Source organism: Clupea harengus, chromosome 23, assembly GCF_900700415.2.
Source record: "Clupea harengus chromosome 23, Ch_v2.0.2, whole genome shotgun sequence".
NCBI classification, from domain to species: domain Eukaryota; kingdom Metazoa; phylum Chordata; class Actinopteri; order Clupeiformes; family Clupeidae; genus Clupea; species Clupea harengus.
Genome location: NC_045174.1, coordinates 12,373,377 through 12,399,409, shown reverse-complemented (window position 1 = coordinate 12,399,409; position 26,033 = coordinate 12,373,377). Strand labels below are relative to the sequence as shown.

The following is a 26,033-nucleotide window of genomic DNA, read 5'->3' as shown; positions in this document are numbered from 1 at the left end:
CTCATCAAATAGTTCAGTTTGGTTAATTATTAGACTTTTTTGTATTGCACATTAACAGTGCGTTAGCTCTAATAGTTGTACTTCTATAGTATAGATAGCCTATGTTAACTTTTGTTTATAAATAAAGTTTGATTTGATTTGATACTACTGTAATATAGATAGCTTATGTTAACTTTGTTTGATTTGATTGATAGTCAAAATGAAAGCCAACTGAACAGATAGGGGTATTAGTAATGAATTAGTACATGTTTAAAGTGTAGGTGTAAAGCATTTATAATGGTTATCTGCAATTTCCATGACAGCCACTAGAGGGCCAGGTCTGTGCCACGACAACGAGTTCCAGTGCCAGGTGGATGGCTTCTGCATCCCGAGCGCCTGGGAGTGTGACGGTCACGGCGACTGCGAGGACGGCTCCGACGAGCACCCCGGCTGCCCGCCCCGCACCTGCCGGCCCGGCTACTTCCGCTGCGCCAACGGCAACTGCGTGGCGCCGCAGTGGGTGTGTGACGGCGACAACGATTGCCGCGACATGAGCGACGAGCAGGACTGCCCCACCCCGCCCTTCAGCTGCCCCGCCGGCCAGTGGCTGTGCCCGACCGACCAGGTGTGCATCAGCGAGGGCAAGGTGTGCGACGGTCAGCGCGACTGCCCCAATGGAGCCGACGAGTCGCCCCTCTGCAGTGAGTGTCCGTCCACTAACTGGCAACAGTGGTGATGCCCTATGTGTCTTCTGTGGGGTGGAGGGAGTGTAAGGTTTATGGAAGAGATGCTACCTGGTGGAGATGTATTGAGTTCATCTGCCTGTTTTGATTGCTGGGGTTGACCTCCTTGAGCAGTTTTTTGGTGCTGTTTAATCTTTTGGGGAATGGCGACTGGGGTGGGGTGTTTTTGACCGTACCATAACTATGTGTGATGTTATGAAAATAGTTATGTCTATGTTTTTGCCCTTTTTCAAGATGGACCTTGTTCTCAACATAATATATCCCTGTCTCTCTTCTTCTCTTCTCTTCTCTTCTCTTCTCTTTATTTTCTCCTCTCTCCTTTCCTCTCCCTCTCTGCTCATTTTCCTCTCCCTCTCTCCCTCTGCTCCTCTATGTCTCTCTCTTTTCCAACTCCCAATGTTCATGTCTGCCTCTCTTTCTCCCTTTTTCCCCCTTCCTCCCCCCTTCAATCTCCCTACCCTCAGATGGAGATGACTGTGCCGTGACCAACGGAGGCTGCAGCGACGGCTGCATCCAGGGCCCGTTCGGCGCCCAGTGCACGTGCCTGCTGGGCTACCAGCTCCTCAACGACTCCAAGACGTGTGAGGACATCGACGAGTGCCAGGTGCCCGGCTTCTGCAGCCAGCAGTGCTTCAACGAGCGCGGCTCCTTCCGCTGCTTCTGCCAGGATGGGTACCAGCTGGAGCCCGACGGACGCACCTGCAAGGCCAAGAGTGAGTGCACATACACACAGTCATACATACATACACACATACATACATACATACATACATACATACATACAAACATACATACATACATACATACAGTAATATATACATTCAGTCCCATTTCATTATTAAGTGTCCTTACAATGTACTTTAAGCCACGCTATGTAACAACTAGCCACTTATAGAGGTGTCTATTTTAGGGAACTACTTTTGGCATAATCTTCAAATTCATTTTGATGCTATGTGTTTAAGGACAGATAACATACCTGTTCCCACTAGCCACCCAGGTTAACCCTAACTGAGACCTTGTGTCATGTCACCCCTCACCCCTGCCTGATTCAGACCCAATAGAGGCTGTGCTGCTGGTCACCAAACGCAGTCAGATCATCGCCGACCGCATCAACTTCCGCCCGCCTGTCATCCAGCCTATCATCAGTGGCTCTAACATCGTGTCTGTGGACTTTGACCGGGTCACCAAGAGGATCTTCTGGGCAGACATCTCTCAGAAGATGATCTGGAGTGCCTTCCAGAATGGCACAGACAGGAGGAAGGTGGGTGGTGGTCAGTGTGGTGTTTGGAAAGAGCAAGTTACCGCTGAATAGTCGTCATGTAATGTGTTGTAATTAAAATTATGCCCACAAGGGGGAGTTTATGTTGCCTATTATATTGCTTTGTATGTTTCATTCATTTATTCAATATTCACAAAGCGAATCATAACAACTTCAGAATGAAGTTTTTAAATAGAGAGACTACATGGTTATCCAGCTATAATACACTTATTTCTGGACCTCTGTGTTCTCTAGGTGTTCAGCAGTGGACTGATGGTTCCGGAGACCTTGGCTGTGGATTGGGCCGGCCGGAACCTCTACTGGGTTGACTCTGTAATGCAGACCATTGAAGTGTCGACCATCGATGGACGCTTCCGGAAGATTCTGTTCAGCAAGAACATCACCAGTCCACGCGGGCTTGCACTTGATCCTCGTAACCAGTAGGACCCTGTTTTAATTATTAAACTGTTTTATTTACTTGAAGCCCTGGACAATCAGTAGGAAACTCTGAAGCCAGTTTGCTAAAGCTTTTTAATCTCTAGAACTGCAAGAACCCCTATCTAAAACTGAAAGTCTTGGCACCATTAGAAAGCCATGTAGTGCCGGTATCAGTGTAAGAGCATAAGTGTATTTCTTACATGGATGTTTATTTGTTTATGTGTTCACTTGTTTATTTGCATATTTTCCAGCACCAATGTGATGTTCTGGTCCGACTGGGGTCAAAACCCACGGATCGAGCGGGCCGATATGGATGGGTTTGGGAGGAAAGCCATCGTCACGACCAAGGTGTACTGGCCCAACGGACTAGCCCTGGACTACACAACTCGGCGCCTCTACTTCGCTGACGCTTACCTGAAGTACATTGACTACTGTGACTACGATGGCAACAATCGCTATCAGGTGTTTGCCAGTGACATGGTACGTCCTGCACACCTGTGTGTTTTTCTTTGGTTGGATGTTTAAAGTCAATCTTAACTTGTGAAACATTCGTAATAAATTGTGGCAGTTACAACCACTGCGCAGCATTGAGACATACTCCCTTTATTTCTGTATTATTCTTCCCTCCCTCCCTTTCTCCTCCTTCCCTCTCTCTTTCTCTCTGTCTCTATTTTTTTCTATCCTTGTGTTACCTCTCTCCTCTCTCTCTTTATTCTGTCACGCTCTCACCCTCCGTCTCCTTCTATCTCTCACCTCTTTTTTCTCTCTCTCTCCCTCTCTCTCTATCTCTCTCTCTCCACAGAACCTCCAGCACCCACATGGCATGACCGTGTTTGAGGACTACGTCTACTGGAGCGAACGCTACACCAGCCGCGTCATGAAGATCAACAAGTTCCACGGCGGGAACGTCACCACGCTCATGACAGGCGTCTACCAGCCCATGGGCATCGTGATGGACCACCACATCAAGCAGCCCAATGGTGAGGCATCTGGGGTCTGTTGGGTGCAGCCTGTGCGGGTGGCTGTAAATGAGAAACATACACAAACATAAACAATTCCAGCCAATCAACACATTGCTTCAGGAACATGGTAGGGAGGGGTGTGATTTGATTGGCTGTTGAACTCAAATATCAACAAACCTTTGTCAGAATTGCATACTGAAGTCAAGTTTACAGTTCATGCGAGTACCTTTCAAATTTAACACCCAAATAAATACATGCCACTGCTCCACGGAAAGACAAATAACAGGCTGTGTGTGTGTGTGTGTTTGTGTGTGCGTGTGTGTGTGTGTGTGTGTGTGTGTGTGTGTGTGTGTGTGTGTGTGTGTGTGTGTGTGTACCTGCAGCCATTAACCCGTGCGTGGAGCACCTGTGTAGCCAGTTGTGTCTGCTGTCTCAGAGGCGGCCCAGGTACTACACCTGTGCCTGCCAGTCCGGCTGGAACCTCAACAGTGACAAGCGCACCTGCACCAAAGGTACAGCTTCAGACATCCCACTGCTAGGACAGCTTCTCTTTGGGTATACAGTATACTAGCACTGCAATGCATATTCACTATCTATTCACTATTCACTGTCCCTGGAGGGAAAGGTTCAGTGAGTTGTGCTCTGCTTCACTTCTAAATCACTTGGGATAAAAAAATTAATTCTCCAAATGAATAAATGTAATGTAAAGTTATTGTTAAAACACAAGTCCTAATAGACTGACAAACTATAGTAATAGTACTTCACATTCATAATGAGTTCACAAAACAACACAACAACTAGTTCTATTTGGATGTTCTTTTTTTCATTCACCATTTTGTCATAGATGACACTCCCTTCCTGATGGTAATGAGAGACACAGTCATCTTGGGGATCCCCCTTAACCCCAACGACACATCCAACAACGCCATGACTCCCATATCGGGCATCACCAAAGGAGTCGACATTGACTTCGATGACAAGGAACAGTTTGTCTACTGGGTGCAAGGCTCAGTAAGTTTAGTTAAAGTAATTAGTTAATAACGTTGATGGTATTTTGTTTTCATGCCCTGTTCTTTGGTTCTAACATTGTTCTTTGGACCCACTGAATGAAACAGGGGTCGATATACAGAGGGAAGACTGATGGAACCAACAGAACCCAGTTTGCACCAGTAGGTATCATGGGTTCTCCTTCTGGCTTGGCTTTTGATTGGATAAGTCGAATGATGTACTACACAAATCCCACCAATAAGGCGATAGAGGTAAGTGTTTATACGTTCTTGGAACACAGAACACAACTCAGGGGAAGTGTTTGGTCTGTAGTGTGATGAATCGAAAGACTCACAAGATGGGATTCTGGAACCAGAGACAGATTTATTCTATATTTATTACGTTATAACATATTTAATCTATCTATTCTATTTTTGTATTTTATCTGCCTGATAAACATGAAATGATCCACTTGAATGTGTTACATAAATTGAATTTGTTCATCAAACATCACTTTTAACTATCACTGTTTTCCTGTAGGTCATCCGAGTAGATGGGGCCCAGAGATACAGGAAGACCCTCATCACCAACACGGGCAAACCTGAGGGAGCCGGTGAACCTGTGGGGATAGCGCTGGACCCTGCCAGAGGGTAGATATGCTGTCCTTACAATAACTCATCTCTAGCTCCCTCCAGTGTCCCAGCAATGGAACTACTATAAGTGCTTAATGTCAGGAAATAGTACAACAATAATGGTTTAAAATGTTTTATTATTTCACATTGGTTTAGAAAAACTGCATTTTCATTGCCACAATAACATACAAGTATTAATGCTGAGTTTCAGAGACATGTAACTTGCGCATCATGGTTGAAATGGTACTGTTGTTTGGAAATGGTTAAGAGTTACTGATAAATGGGTATAAATAAAGTTGTGTATTTAAGTTTTTAAGTTTGAGTTTCCTTGTGATTGTCAGAGCAGTGAGTTTGTGAATATGTCCTTGGCAGGAAGTTATTCTGGACAGACAGAGGGACGGACAGCGGGGTTCCCCCAAAAGTTGCAAGTGCAGATATGGACGGAGGGAACCTTAAGAACCTTTTCACAGGGAACCTGGGTCACATTGAGTTTATCACTGCAGACATAGCAGCCAGCAAACTCTACTGGGGGGTTACCAGCACAGGACTGGTGAGTGTACACACACACACACACACACACACACACACACACACACACACACACACACACACACACACACACACACACACACACACACACACACACACACACACACACACACACACACACACACACACACACACACACACACACACACAAATACCATATATTAGCGCAGTATGCACGCACTTGCGCTCACACAAACACACAGACAACCAACAGATTATACTGCATGCCCGTATGCGAGACATAGCCTAAAAGACCAACCTCCAGGTGTCCCTTCCTGTAACGACGGCTTCTGATGTCACAATTGTCCCTACTTGATTGGCAGATCGAGTGTGGCACCATGGACGGCGTGAGCAGGGTGACCATCGTCAGCGGCCTGTCCCACCCCTGGGGCATCAGCGTGCACGGCCCCCACCTCTACTACAGCGACGTGGACTACGAGGTGGTGGAGCGGGTGGACAAGGCCAACGGGGCCAACATGGTGGTGCTGAGGAGTGGCATGGCTGGGCTCCGCGCCGTCAAGGTCCACGCCAGAGACAGTGAGTGATGATGCACACGTCTGTGGTACTTTCACAGTCTATTCCTACCTCTACTTTTTACCTTACTTAACTTCTACTAACCACTGCCAGAGACAGGGAGCAAAGGTGAAGTAGCTCTATGGTTCTTTCACAGTCTCTCTCTCACTCTGTCTTTTTTCCTCTATTGATTGCTCTATTCTCCTGTGTGAACTACTGAACTACTTTCTCTATGGCAGCAGTTGTAGCTCTATCTAGTTAGTCTTAAGACCACTGGCACCTTGTACTAACCGCAGGCAGAGACAGTGAATGATGATATGTACAGTCTGTCTCTATCTCTACCTTTTTTCTGTATCACTCTCTCTCTTTGGATTTCTCTATTCTGTTGTGTTTCTCTCTGAACATCTTTCTGTCTCTTTTTTCCTCTCAACGTCTTTGTCTTTCACCTGTTCTGTGTGTCTGTATTCTGTCTTTCTCTCTCTCTCTCTCTTTTCACTCACAACATCTATTTTACTTACTGTTCCCTCTCTCACCTATTTTGTCTTTTCATTTTCTTCTGTGGCTCATCTTATCTTTCTTTTCAGTCATTGTCTCTTTTTTCTTTCACTATTTGTATGTGCGTTCTGCTGCACTCTCCACACTCTCATCATGCAGTGGGTGCTGTTATCGCCCCTCTGTCTTTCTCTCTGCTATTTCTCTCTCTCTCTCTCTCTCTTAACCTCGTTCTCTCTGCCTGTCTCCATCTCCACATGTTCCTGTTCCACAGTGCTGTTCTTGCGTTCCCTTTTCTTCCTGTATTTCACTGCATCTCTGTCTGAACTTATCTCTCTCCCTCCCCCTGAACAACTGTCATTTTCTATCTCTCTATTTTTCATTCCTTCACCTCTCCCTCTGTTCCAGCCCCACTCTGTGAGTGTTGCTCCTATATTCTTTCTGTCTATATTCTATTATATCTTTTTTCCTGAACTTCTCTCTCTTTTGTCTCCCTCAACCCATCTCTCTCTCTATTGCGACGCCACTCCGTGAGAGCTGTTCTGCATTCTCTCTTTCGTTCTGTTTTTCGTCTGAACTTTCTCTCTCCTCTACCATCTCTCGACATCTCTCTCTCTCTCTCTCTCCCCATCCCCGCCCCCCCCCCCCCCCCTCCCCCCGGCTCGTGTGAGTGCTGCTCTACGCTGCCAAAAGCTGAGTGCAGGCAGATGGTCGGAGTCACGCTCCCTGCGAGGATGCAGATAGAATCGGACCGCAGGAGTGAGGAGAGCAGCTGGAGTCACACGTTTCAGCGTCTCAAATAAGCTATGAAAAACTCAAGAGGTCGAGTCGAGGAACTGCGGCCTGAACCATTCATGTTTGCTCAGCGTAGCAGAATGAGTAGCACAGATGCAGGAGAAGCTCGCCAACATTTGCTTCGACAGATTCTACAATGTATACAGGCCAGTGACTAACAGACTGCAGGAACGAGGAGAGCAGCTTGATTAATAAATGATTAATTAGGGATTATTAAAAGAGTGTAATACAATCAGTGCTCTCTCACGCAAACAGCGTGCATGTTTAGCTAAAACACGAATAAGAGCCTGTCTAGAGCACTCCGAAGAGCCTCCATTATCCTGGCCCATTTTGGATTAGTTTGGCTGTTCCTCTCCTTCCCTAGTGTTGTGCCATGATTTCCCCTGTGAGCACAAATCTATTCCAGCTTTTTGGACTGGTTGGAAATGAGTTGCACCTCTCTCCCCTCAATACTGGGACTGATTCCCCATGAGTGTGTACCTTTTTTACCTTTCTGCTGGTTGGGAATGAGATGGACCACGCTCCATCTGTCTGACTGCCCTCAGAATTCTAAGCTTTTACAAAGATGTAACCTCTCTCTCTGTCTTTCTCTCTCTCTCTCTCTCACACACACACACACACACATACAAATACACACACTCACTGTCTGACTGTCTGTGTCTCTCACCTCTCTTTCACACACACACAAACACACACACTCTCACACAAACACACTCTTTCAGACTCGGCAGGTACCACCAACGCCTGCAGCACAAACAATGGGGGCTGCCCCCACCTGTGCCTGCCTAAACCGGGCAGTCAGAAGGTGTGCGCCTGCACTACAGGCTTTGTGCCCTCACAGAACGGCAGCCACTGTGAGCAGTACGACTCCTTCGCCATCGTGTCTACACCGCGCCTCATCCGGGGCTTCCACATCAACAGCTCTGACCACTCGGAGGCCATGGTGCCTGTGTCAGGAAGTACGTATGCCTTCACGTTTTCACGTTTTCACAGTTTCACGTTTTCACAGCTGGTATTTTTGGTCATTATTGAATGTCCCCCCCTTGGAGTTCATTGGGTGGGTGTAGGTTGGTGTGGGTGTTTGTTTTGAAGGGATATGTTTCTAGTCCTTTACCAAACTTACAGTTTGCCTTTGCCATGATATCAGGGTGTAAGCTGTTAAGAGTTGGGAAAAAAATGGGAAAAAAAGTCATTTTTGTCACAGAAATAGGAGAATTAAAAGATTAAAATGTTCTCCAGCCTTATGTATCACTGTGACAACTGGTTTGATGAATACAGCCATCGTCATGGTGATAATCATGCTAATGCCCCGATAGACTCCAACTCTGTGATTGACAAGCTGGCCCTCCACATCCCCTCTGGTTTTGCGTACTGGATCGACAACAGCACGTACAGTTCCTACCGAGGAATTAACCGGGCCAAGACCGACGGCTCACAGTATTCGCGGCTCATAACCTCAGGAGTGGGCACCGGTGGCATCCAGGGGCTCGCCATCGACTGGGCAGCAGGTGGGAGATTGTACTTTTTTTGATTGATTGATTGATTGATTGATTGATTGATTGATAGATAGATAGATTCATTTTTCTGCCCTCATCAAATGCGTCTCTAAAATCAGACTTCCTTTCTGCTCTGTTGTTCACCTTTCGGCAGTGAACCCAAACACTTTTACGGAAACTAAAGATAAATTAAAAGTTAAATGACTGTGAAGTGTTAGTCAAGGGTCCAGGACCAAGGTCCAGAAACGTACTCTAAATCAGACATGACATTCAGTCTTTTGGCTCTGCTGGCTGTTTACCTTCATCAGTGAACCTGATGACATCAGTGACCCTCTAGACATGGGTGTCTTTTTGGTGACCTGTAGACATCCAAACTGATCAACTTTCCTAAACAAATTCTGTCTGGTTTGTTAAATGACTGTCAAGTAATGTCTATGTCACTGATGTAGAGACTTGCTCTGAATCTTACCTCACTGTTTTGTATACTGAATAATCCCAGGGAACCTGTACTTCACCAACGTGTTCCCGACTCAGACCTACCTGGAGGTGATTCGCCTGAACACCAGCTACCGCCTGGTCCTGCTGAAGAGCTCCTCGGACAGGCCCGGCGACCTGGCCGTCAGCCCCAAACTCCGCTACCTCTATTGGGCTGACGCTGGCCAGAACCCCAAGATCGAGCGGGCCCAGCTGGACGGCACCAACCGCACTGTGTTGGCCTCCGAGAGCCTATCCTCGCCCCGCGGCCTCACGGTGGACTACACCAACGACTTCCTCTACTGGGTTGACGACGGGCTCGACATGATCTCCTGCATGGCCAGCGACGGCACTGAGAGGCACATAGTGCGCTACGGCAGCCGCTACCCCGCCCCGTACGGGGTCGCCATCTTGGGCAACTACATGCTATGGGTGGACCGGAAGCTTGGGAAGCTCTTCCAGGCCAGTAAGTACGCGGGGGATGCTGCGGCTCCCGAGGTGATCCGGGAGGGGCTGCAGGGCCTGGCAGACGTGGCGGTGTTCGACGCCCATGTGCAGCCGACCGCGGCACACCAGGTGGGCTTCCACCCGTGCCTGGAGGACAACGGGCGCTGCCAGCAGTTCTGCTTTGCTGAGCCGGACCAGGCGGCCCCGCGCTGCGGCTGCGCCCACGGCTCTTTGTTAACCAACGGTGTCACCTGCGGCTACGGTAAGGACGAGTTCCTGGTCTACACCACGGACTACACAGTCGAGAGCGCGCAGCTGGACCCGGACGACCACTCGGTCCCATTCCCATCCTTCTACCTGGGGTACAGCGTGGTGGCGCTGGACTTTGACTTCCAGGACCGCAGGGTGTTCTTCTCGCAATACTCCGGGATCGGGAGGAGCAAGATTGGCTACATCAACACAGCCATCCCTGGCAGTCCCCCAGTCTTCATCGCCACTGGTAAGAACCTCCAGGCTTTTCTAATGGTGTTTTCATGCTTATATATTACATCTGGGGTCACCCCATAAACCTCCTCTTATATATTAGATCAGGGGCATAAACCTCCTCTAATATATATTAGATCAGGGGCATAAACCTCCTCTTATATATTAGATCAGGGGCATAAACCTCCTCTAATATATATTAGATCAGGGGCATAAACCTCCTCTTATATATTAGATCAGGGGCATAAACCTCCTCTTATATCAGGAGCATAAACCTCCTCTCATACACTATATCAGGGGCATAAACATCCTTTTATATATTAGATCAGGGGCATAAACCTCCTCTCATACACTATCTAAGGGTGGTAAATTCTGCTGCTGGGCCACGCTGCACACTGTATGTTCTCCACTTCTCCCTACTCTGCACATCTAACTGAGCTCATCAGCAGTGTGATTAGCTGAACACACTATATTTAGGCAATGAAGAGGTCTTTAGTTGCAGTGATTATAAACAGGGGTGCTTGGAGCACAGCCAGATAGCAGACATCCCAGACATTAAAAACTCCTGACCAAGTATATCGGGGAGGGTCATGAAAATGTAGATGTAATGGAAATAATCAGAGCCTTGTGCACCATGATAAAACTACATCATTAGTAATGCCCTTACAGAGGAATAATGCTTCTGGGTGCAAAGGTATGGCTCTTTAATGGGAATTTTGTGGATGAAGTAATATAAGCAGGGGGAGACATGCAGCTCTGAGCAGAGTTAAATTACCAGTCTGGTTTTAAGCACTCTCTCTGTCTTTCTTTCTCTCTTCTCTCGCTCGTCATTTCTCTAATCCCCTTTTATCTCCTTCCCTCTGTCTCTATGCCTCTGCCCTCACCTTTCACTCTGCATCACTCACTCCCTATCTCTCACTCCCTCTCTCTCTCTCTCTTTCTCCCTCTCTCTCACTCCCTCTCTCTCTCTCCTCCATGCTCTCTGTAGACCTGCGTGACCCTGAGGGTCTGGCCTATGACTGGGTGCATAAGAGGCTCTACTTCACCGACTACAGCAACAGGAGCGTTCAGGCCATGGGGATAGACGGACAGAACCGTTCCTTCATCGCCCACGCCAACCGGCCAAGGGCCATCATCGTGGACCCCTGCTATGGGTAAACACTGAGTCACAACACTGAGCAGGACTGATTGAAGCTCTAGCCTCACTAGGATCAGCGTATAGCACTGAAGTCATCCACTCTTTGTTCTCCTGGCTTTATGGAGCACTGGATTGAAAAATAGTTTTTTTATCGGGTTATTTTATTGTGGCTAATAACGATCACCTTAAACTCTATCTGATCTGAAGGAGGATATGTATGTTGTAGAAGCTGTGTATGTATTCAAAAAGTGTTTTGTACACTGTGCATTAGATATGATCTTAAATGCCTAGTCACTACCTTGAACATGACGACAGGCTGAGTAGACATGGCTGATGTTGAAGATCTCTCTCAGGTATCTCTACTGGACAGACTGGGGCTCTCCTGCAAAGATCGAACGAGCCACGCTGGGCGGAAACTTCCGGATGGCCATCATAAACTCCAGCCTCTCCCAGCCCAATGGCCTCTCCATTGATTACGAGGACAGGATGCTCTACTGGGCCGACGCCTCTCTGTGAGTTCTACTGCTGTTGTGGCAGACATGGAAATATTTAGGTCATGACAGCAGATAAGTAATGGTATAAGGTAATGAATGTGCAAAAAGTTCACCTCAGAATTATAACATAAGTTAATATTTGCTCATTTAAGCATTGTTCAGTCTTGTATCAATAGTTACAGTACAGTATTCTATCAATAACCTTCAATAAAGATTGAATAATTGCAATTTGTTGAACTAGCATGATAGCATGAATATGATGCTGCAGCAGCAGCAAGTCCACCACAGTCTTGGCAGAATGGCGCCACTGAACACCTCTCTCTTCCCCGCCATCTTGGTCTGTCTGAAGGGACAAGATCGAGCGCTCCTCCCTGACCGGGGAGAACCGGGAGATGATCGTGGGCCTGACCCAGTACCCGTTTGCTGTGACCGTCTACAAGCAGGACATCTTCTGGACGGACTGGACCACGCGCTCCGTGTACCGCGCCAGTAAGGACGACGGGTCTGACGTGGCGGTGCTGAGGGAGGGCCTACAGTACCGGCCCAACGACATCCATGTGTTCAGCAGCAGCAAGCAGGAGACCTGTGCCAGCCCCTGCCAGCAGTTCAATGGAGGCTGCAGCCATGTGTGTGTGCCAGGTAAGGTGGTGTGTGTGTGTGTGTGTGTGTGTGTGTGTGTGTGTGTGTGTGTGTGTGTGTGTGTGTGTGTGTGTGTGTGTCTGTGAATGTGTGTGTGTGTGTGTGAATGCGTGTGTGCCAGGTAAGATGGTGTGTGTGGGTGTGTGTGTGTGCCAGGTAAGATGGTGTGTGTGTATGTGTGTGTGTGTGTCTGTGTGTGTGTGTGTGTGTGTGTGTGTGTGTGTGTGTGTGTGTGTGTGTGCCATGTAAGATGGTGGGTGTGTGTGTGTGCCAGGTAAGATGGTGGGTGTGGTATGTGAGATGGTGTGTGTGTGTCTGTGTGTCTGTGTGTGTGTGTAAGGTAAGATGGTGTGTGTAAGGTAAGATGGTGTGTGTTAGGTAAGATGCCCACACAGTTCATGACCTTAAGGTTGAATATTTTTGTTCTGCCATTTGTTGGCATTTGCATGAGTGCTGTCAAAGGTCATATCAAGCAGTGCATTCTTGGCACTAATTCAAAGTGTATATTCTTTTTTACCTAGTTGATCTTCTTGTTGTTATTTGTTAAGGTTAAGGTTGTGAGCACTCTGTAATATTGACATTTTGAAAAGTTTGGACAAATTTTTTTTTTTACTTTTGTTCTGTTTTAATGTTTTGTCCATTAAATAAGTTTTGTTAAGGCTCATGTTCAGGCTCCTACTCTGACAAACTTTATTAGACATATTCCAGTATGGTGTGTCAACCAGATACACAAGCTGTTGTGTACATGTTTATGCAGAATATTAAAATAATATTAAAATGTAATGAAAATAATATAAAAATAAAATTATTTGATGGTTAAAACGCTCTAATATTTTCTGCCGTGTTTCCCTGACAGGCCCAGCTGGTGCTGAATGCCAGTGTCCCCAGGGCAACTGGTACCTGGCCAACAATGGCAGGGACTGCATCAAGGACGTGGGCCACCGGTGCCAGCCAGAGCAGTTCACCTGTCTGAACGGAGGCTGCATCAGCCAGCGCTGGAAGTGCGACGGCTACAGGGACTGCTTCGACGGCTCCGACGAGCTGGAGAGAGTGTGTGGTGAGGATCTCTCCGGGGACACTGGGCCCGGATTTCATGGGGGGGGCAGCGAGCAAAGCAATGGGCATCAGGCAAAGCCTGCAGCGCATGAACTATAGATAACTTAATAACTTGGCAAAACCATTGTGCTGATGTAATCGGTAAGCAAGATCCTAAGCGCAAACATGGGTGGGTGAACTCAATGCTCCAACACGCCACATGGTAGCTTTAGTTCATGCACGGCGAACTTGCCCGTTGCTTTGCACATTGCCTGTCAACAAAATCAGGGCCTTTTATCTACTGCCTCTCTTTGTTATTCTCTTGAGATTTCCTAAGGATTGTGATAAATAAATTGTAATTTCTTCAACTCTAACTTCTAACAAATTTGTGAACCTCTTGAAATAAGTTGTTTGCAAGTTAGCTGAGACTCTTCCCCTCTCTTTCTATCTCTCTCTCTCTCTCTCTCTCTCTCTCTTCCTCTCCTCTCCTCTCAGCGTTCCACACCTGCTCCCCTATGGACTTCACCTGTGATAATGGGCGCTGCGTGCCCCACTCCTACGAGTGTGACTACACAGACGACTGCGGGGACAACAGTGATGAGCGCGGGTGCCCGTTCCCCACCTGCCACCCCGTAGATGAGTTCACCTGTGCCAACGGCCGCTGCATCAGCGCCGCGTTCGTCTGCGACGGTCACAGCGATTGCCGTGACAACACCACCTCTGACGAGATCAACTGTCGTAAGTAGAACACAAACTGATCGTTTGTATAGGCAAAGCATATTGATGTAACCTAATGACTTCAATGAATGCCTCGTTCATTTAGCAAATTCTTTTATAATTTTATTAAGTGACTGAGAGATACATTTGCATCAGTACATGTGCTTTCTGGGTAACAAACCCATGACCTTAGTGTGGTTAGCACTAGTTTACCAGTTGAGATAGAGTATATTCCGTATTTATAACAAATATATCATATTTATGACATACCATAATTACAATCGTTATGGCATCAAGCCATTGCAGTCCCCATTTATGCCCCAGCTATGCATAGTACCATTGAAATAAGAGCAATAAGAGCAAAGAAGAATAAAGACCAAATGTTTAAGCCCTTTCTTTGTCTGCAGTCTCTACAACTCTACTCTATCACTTATATCTTATATCCCCCTCAGCGGACAGGACCTGCTCATCTGGAGATGTCAAGTGTGACAACACCAACATCTGCATCAATCCTGACAGCCTGTGCGATGGCTACAACGACTGTGGTGACAACAGCGACGAAAACCCACTCTTCTGCTGTGAGTGATCAAGTATCAGTGCTAATCAATATAGAGTAATAGTCTGATCAAGTATCAGTGCCAATCAATATAATAGTGTGAATTGAACTGTAAAAGACTGCGATTACTGTGAGCATGCAGGAAGGATCCAGGACCGTGTATGGAGATAGTATTGACACCAAGCCTCTGAGACTCAGCCATTAAAATGGAAATGTGCATGATTGAATTAGCTAATTTCTACTCCCATAGATAGATCTCAGCAGGCAGTGTGAAGCTGCCATCAGTCCAGGCTAATTATACGCACTAATTACTGTGGTTGAGTTGGGGCTGTTGTGATCTGTGTAGTCAGTAAACCACCGCTTTATCAGTCTTACTGCTAAAAGGTCATGGTGTCAGGTCCCTGGGTGTTCTTCAAGCCTACATCCAAGGCAGTAATATTACATGCACACTTACGCGCACGCACTCACTCACACACACACACACACACATTCGTATTGACTGACCTGCGACGTGATTGGTGTCTATGGTGCTCTGTAAGTGTGCGGTTCCTTTGACCTGCGACGTGATTGGTGTCTATGGTGCTCTGTAAGTGTGCGGTTCCTTTGACCTGCGACGTGATTGGTGTCTATGGTGCTCTATAAGTGTGTGCTTCCGTTTGTCCTCACACCCCAGTGAGCAGGACCTGCTCCGCAGACGAGTTCCGATGCGACGAGGGCACGTGCATCCCTGATGCCTGGGTGTGTGATTACATCAGGGACTGTGCAGACGGCACAGACGAGCCCGACTCGTGCGGTAAGGAGATGTGACTGTGTTCTATGTTCTGTGTTCTATGTTCTGTGTTCTATGTTCACTTGTTACTGTAAAGCAGTCTTTCTGCAGAGAGCTTTGTGGGAGTCTTACCCTTGCCTTGCCTCTTGCCTTCACCTTGTTCATTTTGCATTGTACTGCCTAGTGCTTAAGTTTTGCAAAAATTAATAAAAAAAAATCTTCCAATGTTATATTTATATAATCCTTTTGTTAATGTTCCATTGATTGTACTTATTCCTAAGTGTGATTTATCATTAATGTGTTAGTATTTGATCTCTGCACAGCTGTAACTCTCCCACCTCTGCCCTCCATGCACATGTGTAGTTGACGTAGTGCACACCTGTGCGCCGTCTGTGTTCACTTGTGTGAACGGGAACTGTGTGCCGCCCTCTCTCATCTGTGACGGCAACAACGACTGCGGGGACAACAGTGACGAGGCTCCTGAGCTAGAGTGTGGTGAGTGACAGGCATGGGAGTTAGACTAGAACTGCTTTCTCTCTTTCTTTCTTTCTTTCTTTCTCTCTCTCTGCCTCTGTCACTTTCTGTCTCACTTTCTTTGTGTGTGTGTTTGTGTGTATATGTGCGTTTGTGTGAGTACATGCCTGTGTTTGTGTTTGTGTTTGCGTGTGTATGTGTTTGATTATTTGATTATAAACCAACCCAAACCTGTATTTTGTGAACTGAAGTTCATATGTTGAATGTGCTTGTGTGTGTGTGTGTGTGTGTGTGTGTGTGTGCTCACTCTCTGCAGGTCTGAGGACGTGCTCTCCTCAGCAGTTCTCCTGCCCTCCCCCCTGGCGCCCCGGCACGCCCCGCTGCCTCCCCCAGAGCTTCGTCTGCGACGGGGAGAGGGACTGCGCAGACGCCGCAGATGAGCTGCAGAACTGCCCTAACCGCACCTGCCACCTGAACGAGTTCCCCTGCGCCAACGGGCTCTGCATCCTCGTACCCTTCCAGTAGGTGCCCAGTCTGTGCTGTAGAGTTTGCGTAAAACTCACTAAACACTTCTCTCTTCCCTTTGAAGATTAGAGGTTCGGCTAAAGGATAAAGAATACTGCCTTCTGTGCTGTAAACTTTATATTAACCTTACTAAGTATTTCTTTCTGTTGGACATTGTAGACAGAATGTAATACAGAATGAAAGTATTATCAAAACATGTACAGTATATGTGTCAAGGATATGTATTCTGACTGATGGATTTAGTGTTGGCCTTACATACTAGGTTACAATTAAGCTTAAAACATGCCTTGCATAAGAGACATTTGGGAAATTAAGATGATAAAGATGAATCATCATTTTCCCCTTGAGTGTGCACACTGATTGTGTTTGTATAATGTCTGTGTTTAGCAAACATCATCTTGTGGCTGTACCCTTAACCCAGCATGTGTTAATATAATGTGTTGTGGTTGTACCCCTAACCTAGCTGTGACCGCGTGAACGACTGCGGGGATGGGAGCGACGAGCGCGGCTGCACGTACGACACCTGCTCCAGCGACGAGTTCACCTGCCAGAACGGCGCGTGTGTGCCCCCCTGGTACGTGTGCGACGGCGAGGCCGACTGCCAGGACGGCTCGGACGAGGTGGAGAGCGTGTGCCACAGCCCCGTGCCCACGTGCGCCCCGGGGCAGTTCATGTGCAAGACGGGCGAGTGCATCGACATCCACAAGGTGTGCAACCAGCAGAGGGACTGCTCGGACAACAGCGACGAGAAGGGCTGCGGTGAGTCTGACGTTCATGCAGGAGATTCCCTTATAGATATCATCCCAATAACACATTTTATTCCATTCCATTACGTCAGGATTAATGCATATACCGTGGTTACATTCCCTTCTCTTCTCCCAAAAGAACTCCTGTCCTTCACAGAGCGTGTTGTTCTTTTGTAGCGGACATTTTAATCAGCGGAGCTCCCTCTTTACATCCCAGTGACTGAACACAGATCGGGACGGTAGGGGTTGAGGACAATTTTTGGGAAAGGGACTAACAGTGATAACAGGGAAAGAGAGTGAGCGAGGAAAGGAGAAAGACAAAGGCAGTCGGAAGGATCTTCAGAGGCTTAAATGGCAACAGTACACTTTATATTGAGTGGTTTCTCTGTTGCTCAACTATAGCCAGGGGCTAACAAATCCAAAGTAGTATATTCCCAGGGAGCACCCATGCTGGTTAAATAAATGTAATGCTGATACTAGGCTGGATTGCGACAGGACTGCCTTCTCCTATCTCAGTATCTTTTATTACACTCTCCCTTTCCTCTCACTTCTTATATCTTTCCTCCTCTCTCTTTGGACCCTCGTTCACCCTCTCTTTCTTTCTCTCTGCTCTCCTGTCTCCCCCCCACTCCCTCTCTCCCCCCAGGCATAAACGAGTGTAAGAACCCGGCGGTGCACCAGTGTGCACAGCTGTGCGAGGACACGCTGACCGGCTACCGCTGCTCGTGCGAGGCCGGCTACCGCCTCATGGCTGACGGCAAGGCGTGCGAGGACGTGGACGAGTGCCGCGAGACGCCGGCCGTCTGCAGCCAGCTCTGCGCCAACGTGCCGGGCTCCTTCCGCTGCACCTGCGCGCCGGGCTACCTGCGCGAGGCGGACGGGCGCACCTGCCGCCACAACAGCGGCGTGGCGCCCTACCTGCTCTACTCTAACCGCTACTACATCCGCAACCTGACGGCCGACGGGGCGGCGCTGTCCGTAGTGCTGCAGGGGCTGGGACAGGCGGTGGCGCTGGACTTTGACAGCTACGACAAACGACTCTATTGGCTGGATGCTGGGGTGGGGCATGTAGAGAGGATGCGATTGGACGGGACGGAGAGGGAGGTGGTGCACAAGCAGGACCTGATTGGTGCAGAGGGGCTGGCAGTGGATTGGGTAGGAAGGTGAGTGTGGATAGATGGTGATGATTATGGCCCAACAACGCCATCGTTAAGGTCTAGTAACCAGATGCAAGCCACATATCTTGTATATAATTCAGTACATCATTACTTTTTCCCTAATATATTTATATTATTAAACATTTTTTTCTTTACATCACTTCTACTTGTGTGTGTGTGTGTGTGTGTGTGTGTGTTTGTGTATGTGTGTGTGTGTTTATGTGTGTGTGTGTGTGCCCTCCTCAGGAAGTTGTACTGGGTGGATAACTATCTGGGTGCCCTGCATGTGTCTGAACTGGATGGTCGTTACCGTAAGAAGCTGCTGAGCGACTGCCTGGATAAGAACCACACCTACTGCTTCACCAACCCCCGCGCAGTGGCCGTCAACCCCAAACACGGGTAGACACACTCACACTAACTCCTCAAAGCGTCCCGTTCGTATAGGACAGTTCATATAGGATAAGTGGAGGTTAAGAAGAAGAGGTTACACATAAGTGTGTATCCATGGTTCATAAACAGTCCATGTTCATAAAATATTTGAAATTTGTAGACACTCTAATTTAACATTCTTCACTCTCTGCTTGCATCACTGTTCTCAAGTGTTGCTGGTATTCCTAAAACATTACCTACAAAACAAATATGTAAACACTCCAAACATGTAAATTCTCCCTTCTCTCTCTTCTTCTCTCTCCCCTAGTTGGTTCTACTGCACGTCTTTTCCTGCTGCTACTTTTGGAGCTCTGTCCTCCATTCTTCACGTTCTTCCCTCTCTCCTTGCTCTTCCATGATGCAGATATTCAGAAAACACATGACAAACTACCAGCTCGCCTCTAAGCACATTCATCCTGTCGTCTCCTCTCCCCTCGTCTCCTGTAGTTGGTTGTACTGGACAGACTGGGGCAACACTCCCTACATTGGCAGGGTCGGTATGGATGGCACCAACGCCTCTGCCATCATCACCACCAAACTGGAGTGGCCCAACGCACTGACCATTGACTACACCACCAACAAGATCTTCTTCGCCGACTCCCATCTCGGCTTCCTGGAGTAAGCACTCTGACTTTAGTGTGACTAAACTAGAAACACATTTACATTTAGATATCCCCTATTTACATTTAGATATCCCCTATTTACATTAAGATATCCCATATTTACATTAAAATATGCTCCTTTATGTTTCTGATGTGCATTATGTTTACAAGGACCGAACGGTGTTGCTCACCACCATTAGTTAGGATAAAGTCGCATATATTAGATATGCTGTATATAGTTGTAATGTTAACACTGGATTATCTGTGTTTGTAGATAAAAAACTAAACAAAACAAAAAAACATGTGCCTGTTCTTTAAGCACCAGCTTGTGTGTAGGCTTTATGTTTTTTGCCTGAAGTCAATCAGCTGTAGGTGCCGTACGCCCGTCCCTGTCTGACATATAATGGTGAGGTTTGTTCCCTCACAGTTACGCCGACATGGACGGACAGAACCGGCACAGGGCCATAGCAGGTTCCCTGCCTCACCCCTTCGCTGTGACCCTGTTTGAGGACACGGTGTTCTGGACCGACTGGAACACACATGCCGTGGAGAGGGCCCACAAGTACACTGGTGCTGATCGAGTCGTCATGGGCAACAACACGCACCGGCCGTACGACATTCACGTGTACCACCCCTACCGGCAGCCACGCAGTATGAACACCTTCGTTTGTCAATCAGTAGATTAATCAACAGGGTCATAATCAGTACTTTTATACTGTATATTAAAGGATCATATCACAATTACTTAGCCGTATGCCACATGCACAACCAATATTCCTTCTTTATATGATCAGATTTGTGTCTATAACTATTAAGTATAGATGGAGTTTCTGATTGAAACAGGGAAACCAGTGTAATCAGAGAGCTTTTTAATGTATGGTGCTGGCCCTTGCTTTCTACAGTGCACTCTGAGTTTACCCTACTAATTAAACATTACCATTCATCTCTCTCAACAACATTACGAACTGCAGCTTTAATATGTCCATTTAAAAGATTGTTTGCTGAGCGTTTCCTGGTTGTTGTCTCCAGGTGAGAACCCGTGCTCTAACCACGACCTCACCTGTAGTCACCTGTGTCTGATCCGGCCGGGGGGCCAGGGGGCCACCTGCGAGTGCCCGGACCACTTCATCGGCCTGGCCGTGGGCTTCAAGATCCAGTGTGTGGCCGACTGCTCCAGCACGCAGTTCCGCTGCGGAGACAACGAGAGGTGAGACATGTGGGGCTCCCACAGCTGCTGGGATCACGGGTACAGAGGAGGGAGGGGTAGATTTATGTCTGGGAGAGACGAGGGGAAGATGGGAAGAGTGTGGGATAGAATAAAAGTCTGAGGAAGGAGAGGAAGGTGAAGAACAAAAGGATAGCTAAGCAGACAGGACAGAAAGGAGGAGACAGAGATGGAAAGATAAGGAGGCAAAAGGAGAGAGATGGAGGAAAGAAAGGAGGTGGGGGTTTGTGAAAGAAATAAAATAAGATAAAATAAAATAACAGTGAATATTTTCCCATGTTGGCTCTGCATGCTCCCCACGCACACCTTCACTTTTGACCTCCTCCCTCCTCTTCTGTTTTCATTCCCTCTCCACTCCTGTGCCCTCTACTTTTCCATTTTACATCCTCCTTTTCTTTCTCTTTTTCTTTTCCCTCCCACTTCTCTCTCATCCTCCACCTCCTCTTCTCTCTCTCTCTCTCTCTCTCTCTCTCTCTCTCTCTCTCTCTCTCCGTCCTCTCCTGCAGGTGTGTTCCTATCTGGTGGAAGTGTGACGGCCAGTCTGACTGTGGTGACGGCTCGGACGAACCTGAGACATGCCCGCCCCGCTACTGCCCAATTGGTCGATTCCAGTGTCAGGACGGGAGCTGCACCTACCCCAACTTCCTGTGCGACGCCCACCCTGACTGCCCCGACGGGTCAGACGAGGACCCTGCCCTCTGCAGTATGAGTGACATCACTTCCTCTCCTTTACTTCATCTGTTATTCCCTCCCTTATTTTCTCTCAGCCAAATAAACAACTTCAGGAAAATATGAGTGCTTTGCACACAGCCATAGTTACAGTATTAGAAATTACACATATTTAGTTCTCTTTTTGTTTGCTGAAAATATCTCTCTTGTAAGTGTTATTGTCTGAAAACCGAATCATTTTTACCAGAAAACCCTACTTTTGTGAACCTCCTCTCGCAGGTGACCACCGTTGCCAGGACAACCAGTTCCAGTGCAAGAACAAGCAGTGCATCCCGGTGTCGTGGCACTGCGACGGCATGAAGGACTGCAGCGACGGCAGCGACGAGGAGGCAGAGAGCTGCGCCCAGAAGACGTGCCGGCCGGGCCAGTTCCAGTGCAACAACGGCCGCTGCATCCCCCCAAGCTACGTGTGCGACGTCCAGGACGACTGTGGGGACCACTCAGACGAGCCCCTGGAGGAGTGCAGTGAGTCTCGCCAGGGGGTTAGGGTCCGGAGGATCTGGGAGAAAATTAATTTTAAATGTTTTTAGTTCACGATTAATTCAATTCTTTTCACATGTTCACTACAATTTGAATTTGAATTTACACACATTTGAAAGAAGATGAGCCACAATAAAAGAGCCCTGTTCAAAAATCTGCACAGGAATCATGAGTGTAAAAACAGAAGTTGAGGTAAACTTCAAAGATAAAAGTCTGAAACAGGAAAGGAATGCAGAGGGATGTGAGGGAGAATCTAGGTTGGGTGTTTCAGGATGTTGCAGTGAATGTGTCTCATCATCTTCCTACCCCCATACTTTCTTCTGTCTCTCCTTCTCCTTCCTTCGCTGACTCACTTTCTTTCCTGTCTTTTAAAAACCTTTGGGCTTTTCTCTTCTCGCTCTCTCTCTCTCTTTCTCTCTCTTTCATCCTCCTCTTTTCTTGTTCTAAACCCCTCTATCCCTCATGTCACATCCCACTCTGTCCCACCTTGACCTCTCTCTCTCTCCCTCTCTCTCTCCTTATCTCTCTCTTTCTCCTTCTGTCTTTCCTTCTCTCTCTCTCTTTCTCTCTCTCTTTCTCCTTCTCTCTCTCTCGCTCTTCTTCTCTCTCTCTCTCCCTCTCTCTACTCCTCTCTCTCTCTTCCTCTCTCTCTTTCTCCCTCTCTCTCTCCCTCTCCTTTTCTCCTCTCTCTCTCTCGCTCTTCTTCTCTCTCTCTTTCTCCTTCTCTCTCTCTCCTTCTCTCTCTCTCTCTCTCTGTCTCCCTCTCTCTCTGCAGTGGGGCCGGACCATAAGTGTGATGCAGACACTGAGTTCTCCTGCAAGACTAACTACCGCTGCATCCCTCAGTGGGCCGTGTGTGACGGCACTAACGACTGCATCGACAACACTGACGAGCAGGACTGCGGTGAGCCAACCCATCACCACTCACTTTTCACACACTAACACACACACATGCGCACGTGCACACACACACACAAACAGACACATACACACACACACACGCGCACATACACACACATACACACACATGTGCACGTACACACACACACACACACAAACATACACACACATATGCACACACACACGCACATACACACACATACACACACACACAATCACTTTTCGTGGGAGACAGAAAAGGCATACTGAATACACACGCAATTGTTTCACAATCAAATTGTTCTGTGGTACAACGAGCTATGTGTTTTCCCCTTTCTACAACATGTGGAATGTCCCAGATTAGAGAGGAAATCTAACTGATTTGTGGGACAGGAATAAATAACTACAGTTATGCACAACTTTACCTCTGCTTACAGGACTTGCACTGAGTGTTGCTGTTTTACTAGAAGCAGGATATTGTAAATAGGGGCATGTATACTGTATGTATATGTATGTATATATATAGTATATAGAGGGGCATGTACCTGAGCGGAGCCTTTGTTGGCAGTTGTACCTCTTAATGAGTCCTAATTGGCCTTTGACCTACAGCTGCTCTGACCTGTGACCCTGCTGGCGATTTCCGCTGTGATAACCACCGCTGTGTTCCCATTCGCTGGCAATGTGATGGCAGAAATGACTGCGGTGACGGGTCTGATGAGAAGGACTGTGGTAAGCAGCTGTTTCGACAACCTATTCTAATCTAGCACATCTGGTCCTAATAGTCACTTACTGCAGCATGTTACTTGTTGAAAAGTAAGTATATGAGTTTGTAGCCTAGTTCTGACTGACCTTCTTGGGACTTCCTTCTAGATGATTCTTCGGATCAGAGCCTAACCTATATACAAATGACTTGCTAGATGTTTCATCAGCCAGGGGTTTGACCCAGTTGCAGCAAAAACATTCAGCATCTGTCCATGTGTCTTTGATCTATCTACAGATGACACTGGAAAGAACAGCAGGCTAACTTATCCATACTGAGGCAGTGTGGATGGAGTTGAATTTCATTTAATTGAATTCCCTAATTGACTGATGGCTTGGCTTGAAAAGAAACCTAATACTACTTAGTGTACTTTGGCCTGCTCTGTCCCTCTCTTTTAGACTGAAGGGACTTGTAGTACCAGACTGTCATGGTTTTGAAGCACATTGAAAGTCAACCTTTTCAGCTGTTTGTGTGTGTTTGTGTGTGCGTGTGTGTGTGTGTGTGTGTGTGTGTGTGTGTATGTGTGTGTGCGCACACTTGTCTACATTCGCCTTCACAGAGCCTCGGCCGTGCTCAGAGAGCGAGTATCGCTGTGACAACCAGCAGTGCATCCCAGGTGCCTGGGTGTGTGACCATGAAAACGACTGCGGGGACAACTCTGACGAGCGGGACTGCGGTGAGTCCCACCTCCACACACATCAAACCCACTCATAGCCTGTTACTTATGACTGTAACATCCACTGATTACCATTTTTATAAATATTTATAAATAGTGTCAATTATACATAGTTCATATTAAACATTACAAAATAACAGCTAATTAAAATATGTTTATTAAGCATTTGTTGCATTGTCTCTTCCTCCTGTTAGTTCTTCACATATAATTTATGATGTTCCTGAAAGGACAAGCTCCATGGGGGTATTCCACGTACGTGGTTTAGTGACAAACCTGGATAAGTTAACTCAGAGTAAGTGGTAAACCTCCCAATAGAAGAGCCCTCTGACGTTGTTTTGCTAGGAGAATGAACCAATGGGGGTTCTTTTATTAGGAGGTTTACCACTTACTCTGAGTTAACTTATCCAGGTTTGTCACTAAACAACTTACGTGGAATACCCCCCATGTCACTGCCTTACTGTGTTCCTCTGTGTCCTCTCAGAGCTGAAGACGTGTCGTCCCGACTCCTTCCAGTGTCTGTCTGGTCACTGCATTCCTGCCGCGTTTAAGTGTGATGGCCGTGCTGACTGCCTTGACTTCTCTGATGAGACCACGTGCCGTGAGTGTCCCAGTGGAATCAGGATGTGTTAAAACAACAACAACAACAACAACAACAACAACGGCCACCATTATTGTCAACACCACATCAGATGTGCTGGATGCACTGTCTGATCATATAGTGCTGTTTAAACATCACACCTACTCATATCCACTTAGCTCAATACCTACATGTGCTGGAGCATTGCCTGCCCATATATAGCAGTTTAAACATCACACCTACTCAAATCCACTTAGCTCAATACCTAAATGTGCTGGAGCATTGCCTGCCATATAGCAGTTTAAACATCACACCTACTCAAATCCACTTAGCTCAATACCTACATGTGCAGTACCATAGTAGCTTTCACAGTTATAGTATATACACAATAAAATGCATCTGTTTAACACAAATGGCTTCCATGTCTGTAAACAACGTAACACATCTCTAGGAATTCTGTCCCGCCATTGTGCTATCCATCACATCCACACAAACACAAATTATAAAACTTTTACTACATTTGATAATTACATAATTCACTCAGAGGCATTTGTTTTATATAGAGCCCCCTTCAAAGTCCAAAGGGCAGTTACAGTAACGAAACCTTCATTATCTTATTTTTGTCCTCTCTCCCACTCCCTACCACATCCAGCCACCCGTTTCCCAGGGGGCCGCTGGTGTCCTGACCACCAGTTCCAGTGTAAGAACCTTCTGTGTGTGAACCAGAACTGGGTGTGCGACGGCTTCAATGACTGTGGGGACCGCTCTGACGAGGACCTCAGCCTGTGCTGTAAGGGAACTGTTTGGGAACTCACCCCTACAATAAGCAATTATCTGACAGAGATCAATGTCATTTGCTGTAAAATAAACAAGATGTAACCATAACATTTTTTAACACATGTGCTATGAGGGAACACAATGCTGAACCCAGCAGTCTTTTGAGACATTATCTACTGCCATTTGCTGTAAAAGTGAATATAATGTAATGGTGATGTTCTTGTAAAGTTTAGACAATGTCACCCTGTCGATGAGCCCTAAACACAAGCCTTACAGTGAGGGAACTCACCAGCATGGGATTTGCTGAGCAGAAGTCCTCTGTGTCAGACATATTTGGGACACTCTTGTGTCCGCGCTCTCTCCTGTGGGCAGTGCGGTAGAATCACACTGCTTTGAGGGCT

General features: G+C 47.1%; 1 protein-coding gene across 3 annotated transcripts in view; it reads left to right on the top strand.

Annotated features, from left to right (window-relative positions):
- Window positions 1-26,033, top strand: part of lrp2b (low density lipoprotein receptor-related protein 2b) — a 54,603-nt gene that overhangs the window by 14,341 nt on the left and 14,229 nt on the right. For 2 of the 3 annotated variants that reach the window (XM_031560563.2, XM_031560564.2), the window contains exons 25-61: window positions 303-680; window positions 1,187-1,435; window positions 1,775-1,983; window positions 2,236-2,420; window positions 2,670-2,898; window positions 3,221-3,398; window positions 3,764-3,892; window positions 4,225-4,391; window positions 4,496-4,639; window positions 4,908-5,017; window positions 5,372-5,549; window positions 5,872-6,085; window positions 8,071-8,307; window positions 8,665-8,856; window positions 9,344-10,264; window positions 11,237-11,402; window positions 11,740-11,898; window positions 12,230-12,519; window positions 13,376-13,576; window positions 14,050-14,292; window positions 14,724-14,849; window positions 15,501-15,620; window positions 15,960-16,091; window positions 16,387-16,591; window positions 17,059-17,354; window positions 17,988-18,504; window positions 18,745-18,897; window positions 19,375-19,545; window positions 19,957-20,180; window positions 20,559-20,736; window positions 21,261-21,457; window positions 21,703-21,948; window positions 22,739-22,867; window positions 23,452-23,571; window positions 24,162-24,278; window positions 24,760-24,876; window positions 25,508-25,645. In XM_031560563.2, coding sequence (XP_031416423.1) covers window positions 303-680; window positions 1,187-1,435; window positions 1,775-1,983; window positions 2,236-2,420; window positions 2,670-2,898; window positions 3,221-3,398; window positions 3,764-3,892; window positions 4,225-4,391; window positions 4,496-4,639; window positions 4,908-5,017; window positions 5,372-5,549; window positions 5,872-6,085; window positions 8,071-8,307; window positions 8,665-8,856; window positions 9,344-10,264; window positions 11,237-11,402; window positions 11,740-11,898; window positions 12,230-12,519; window positions 13,376-13,576; window positions 14,050-14,292; window positions 14,724-14,849; window positions 15,501-15,620; window positions 15,960-16,091; window positions 16,387-16,591; window positions 17,059-17,354; window positions 17,988-18,504; window positions 18,745-18,897; window positions 19,375-19,545; window positions 19,957-20,180; window positions 20,559-20,736; window positions 21,261-21,457; window positions 21,703-21,948; window positions 22,739-22,867; window positions 23,452-23,571; window positions 24,162-24,278; window positions 24,760-24,876; window positions 25,508-25,645 — 7,965 coding nt within the window. The remainder of the gene's footprint in view (window positions 1-302; window positions 681-1,186; window positions 1,436-1,774; window positions 1,984-2,235; window positions 2,421-2,669; window positions 2,899-3,220; window positions 3,399-3,763; window positions 3,893-4,224; window positions 4,392-4,495; window positions 4,640-4,907; window positions 5,018-5,371; window positions 5,550-5,871; window positions 6,086-8,070; window positions 8,308-8,664; window positions 8,857-9,343; window positions 10,265-11,236; window positions 11,403-11,739; window positions 11,899-12,229; window positions 12,520-13,375; window positions 13,577-14,049; window positions 14,293-14,723; window positions 14,850-15,500; window positions 15,621-15,959; window positions 16,092-16,386; window positions 16,592-17,058; window positions 17,355-17,987; window positions 18,505-18,744; window positions 18,898-19,374; window positions 19,546-19,956; window positions 20,181-20,558; window positions 20,737-21,260; window positions 21,458-21,702; window positions 21,949-22,738; window positions 22,868-23,451; window positions 23,572-24,161; window positions 24,279-24,759; window positions 24,877-25,507; window positions 25,646-26,033) is intronic. The other variant, XM_031560565.2, reaches the window with a different exon arrangement.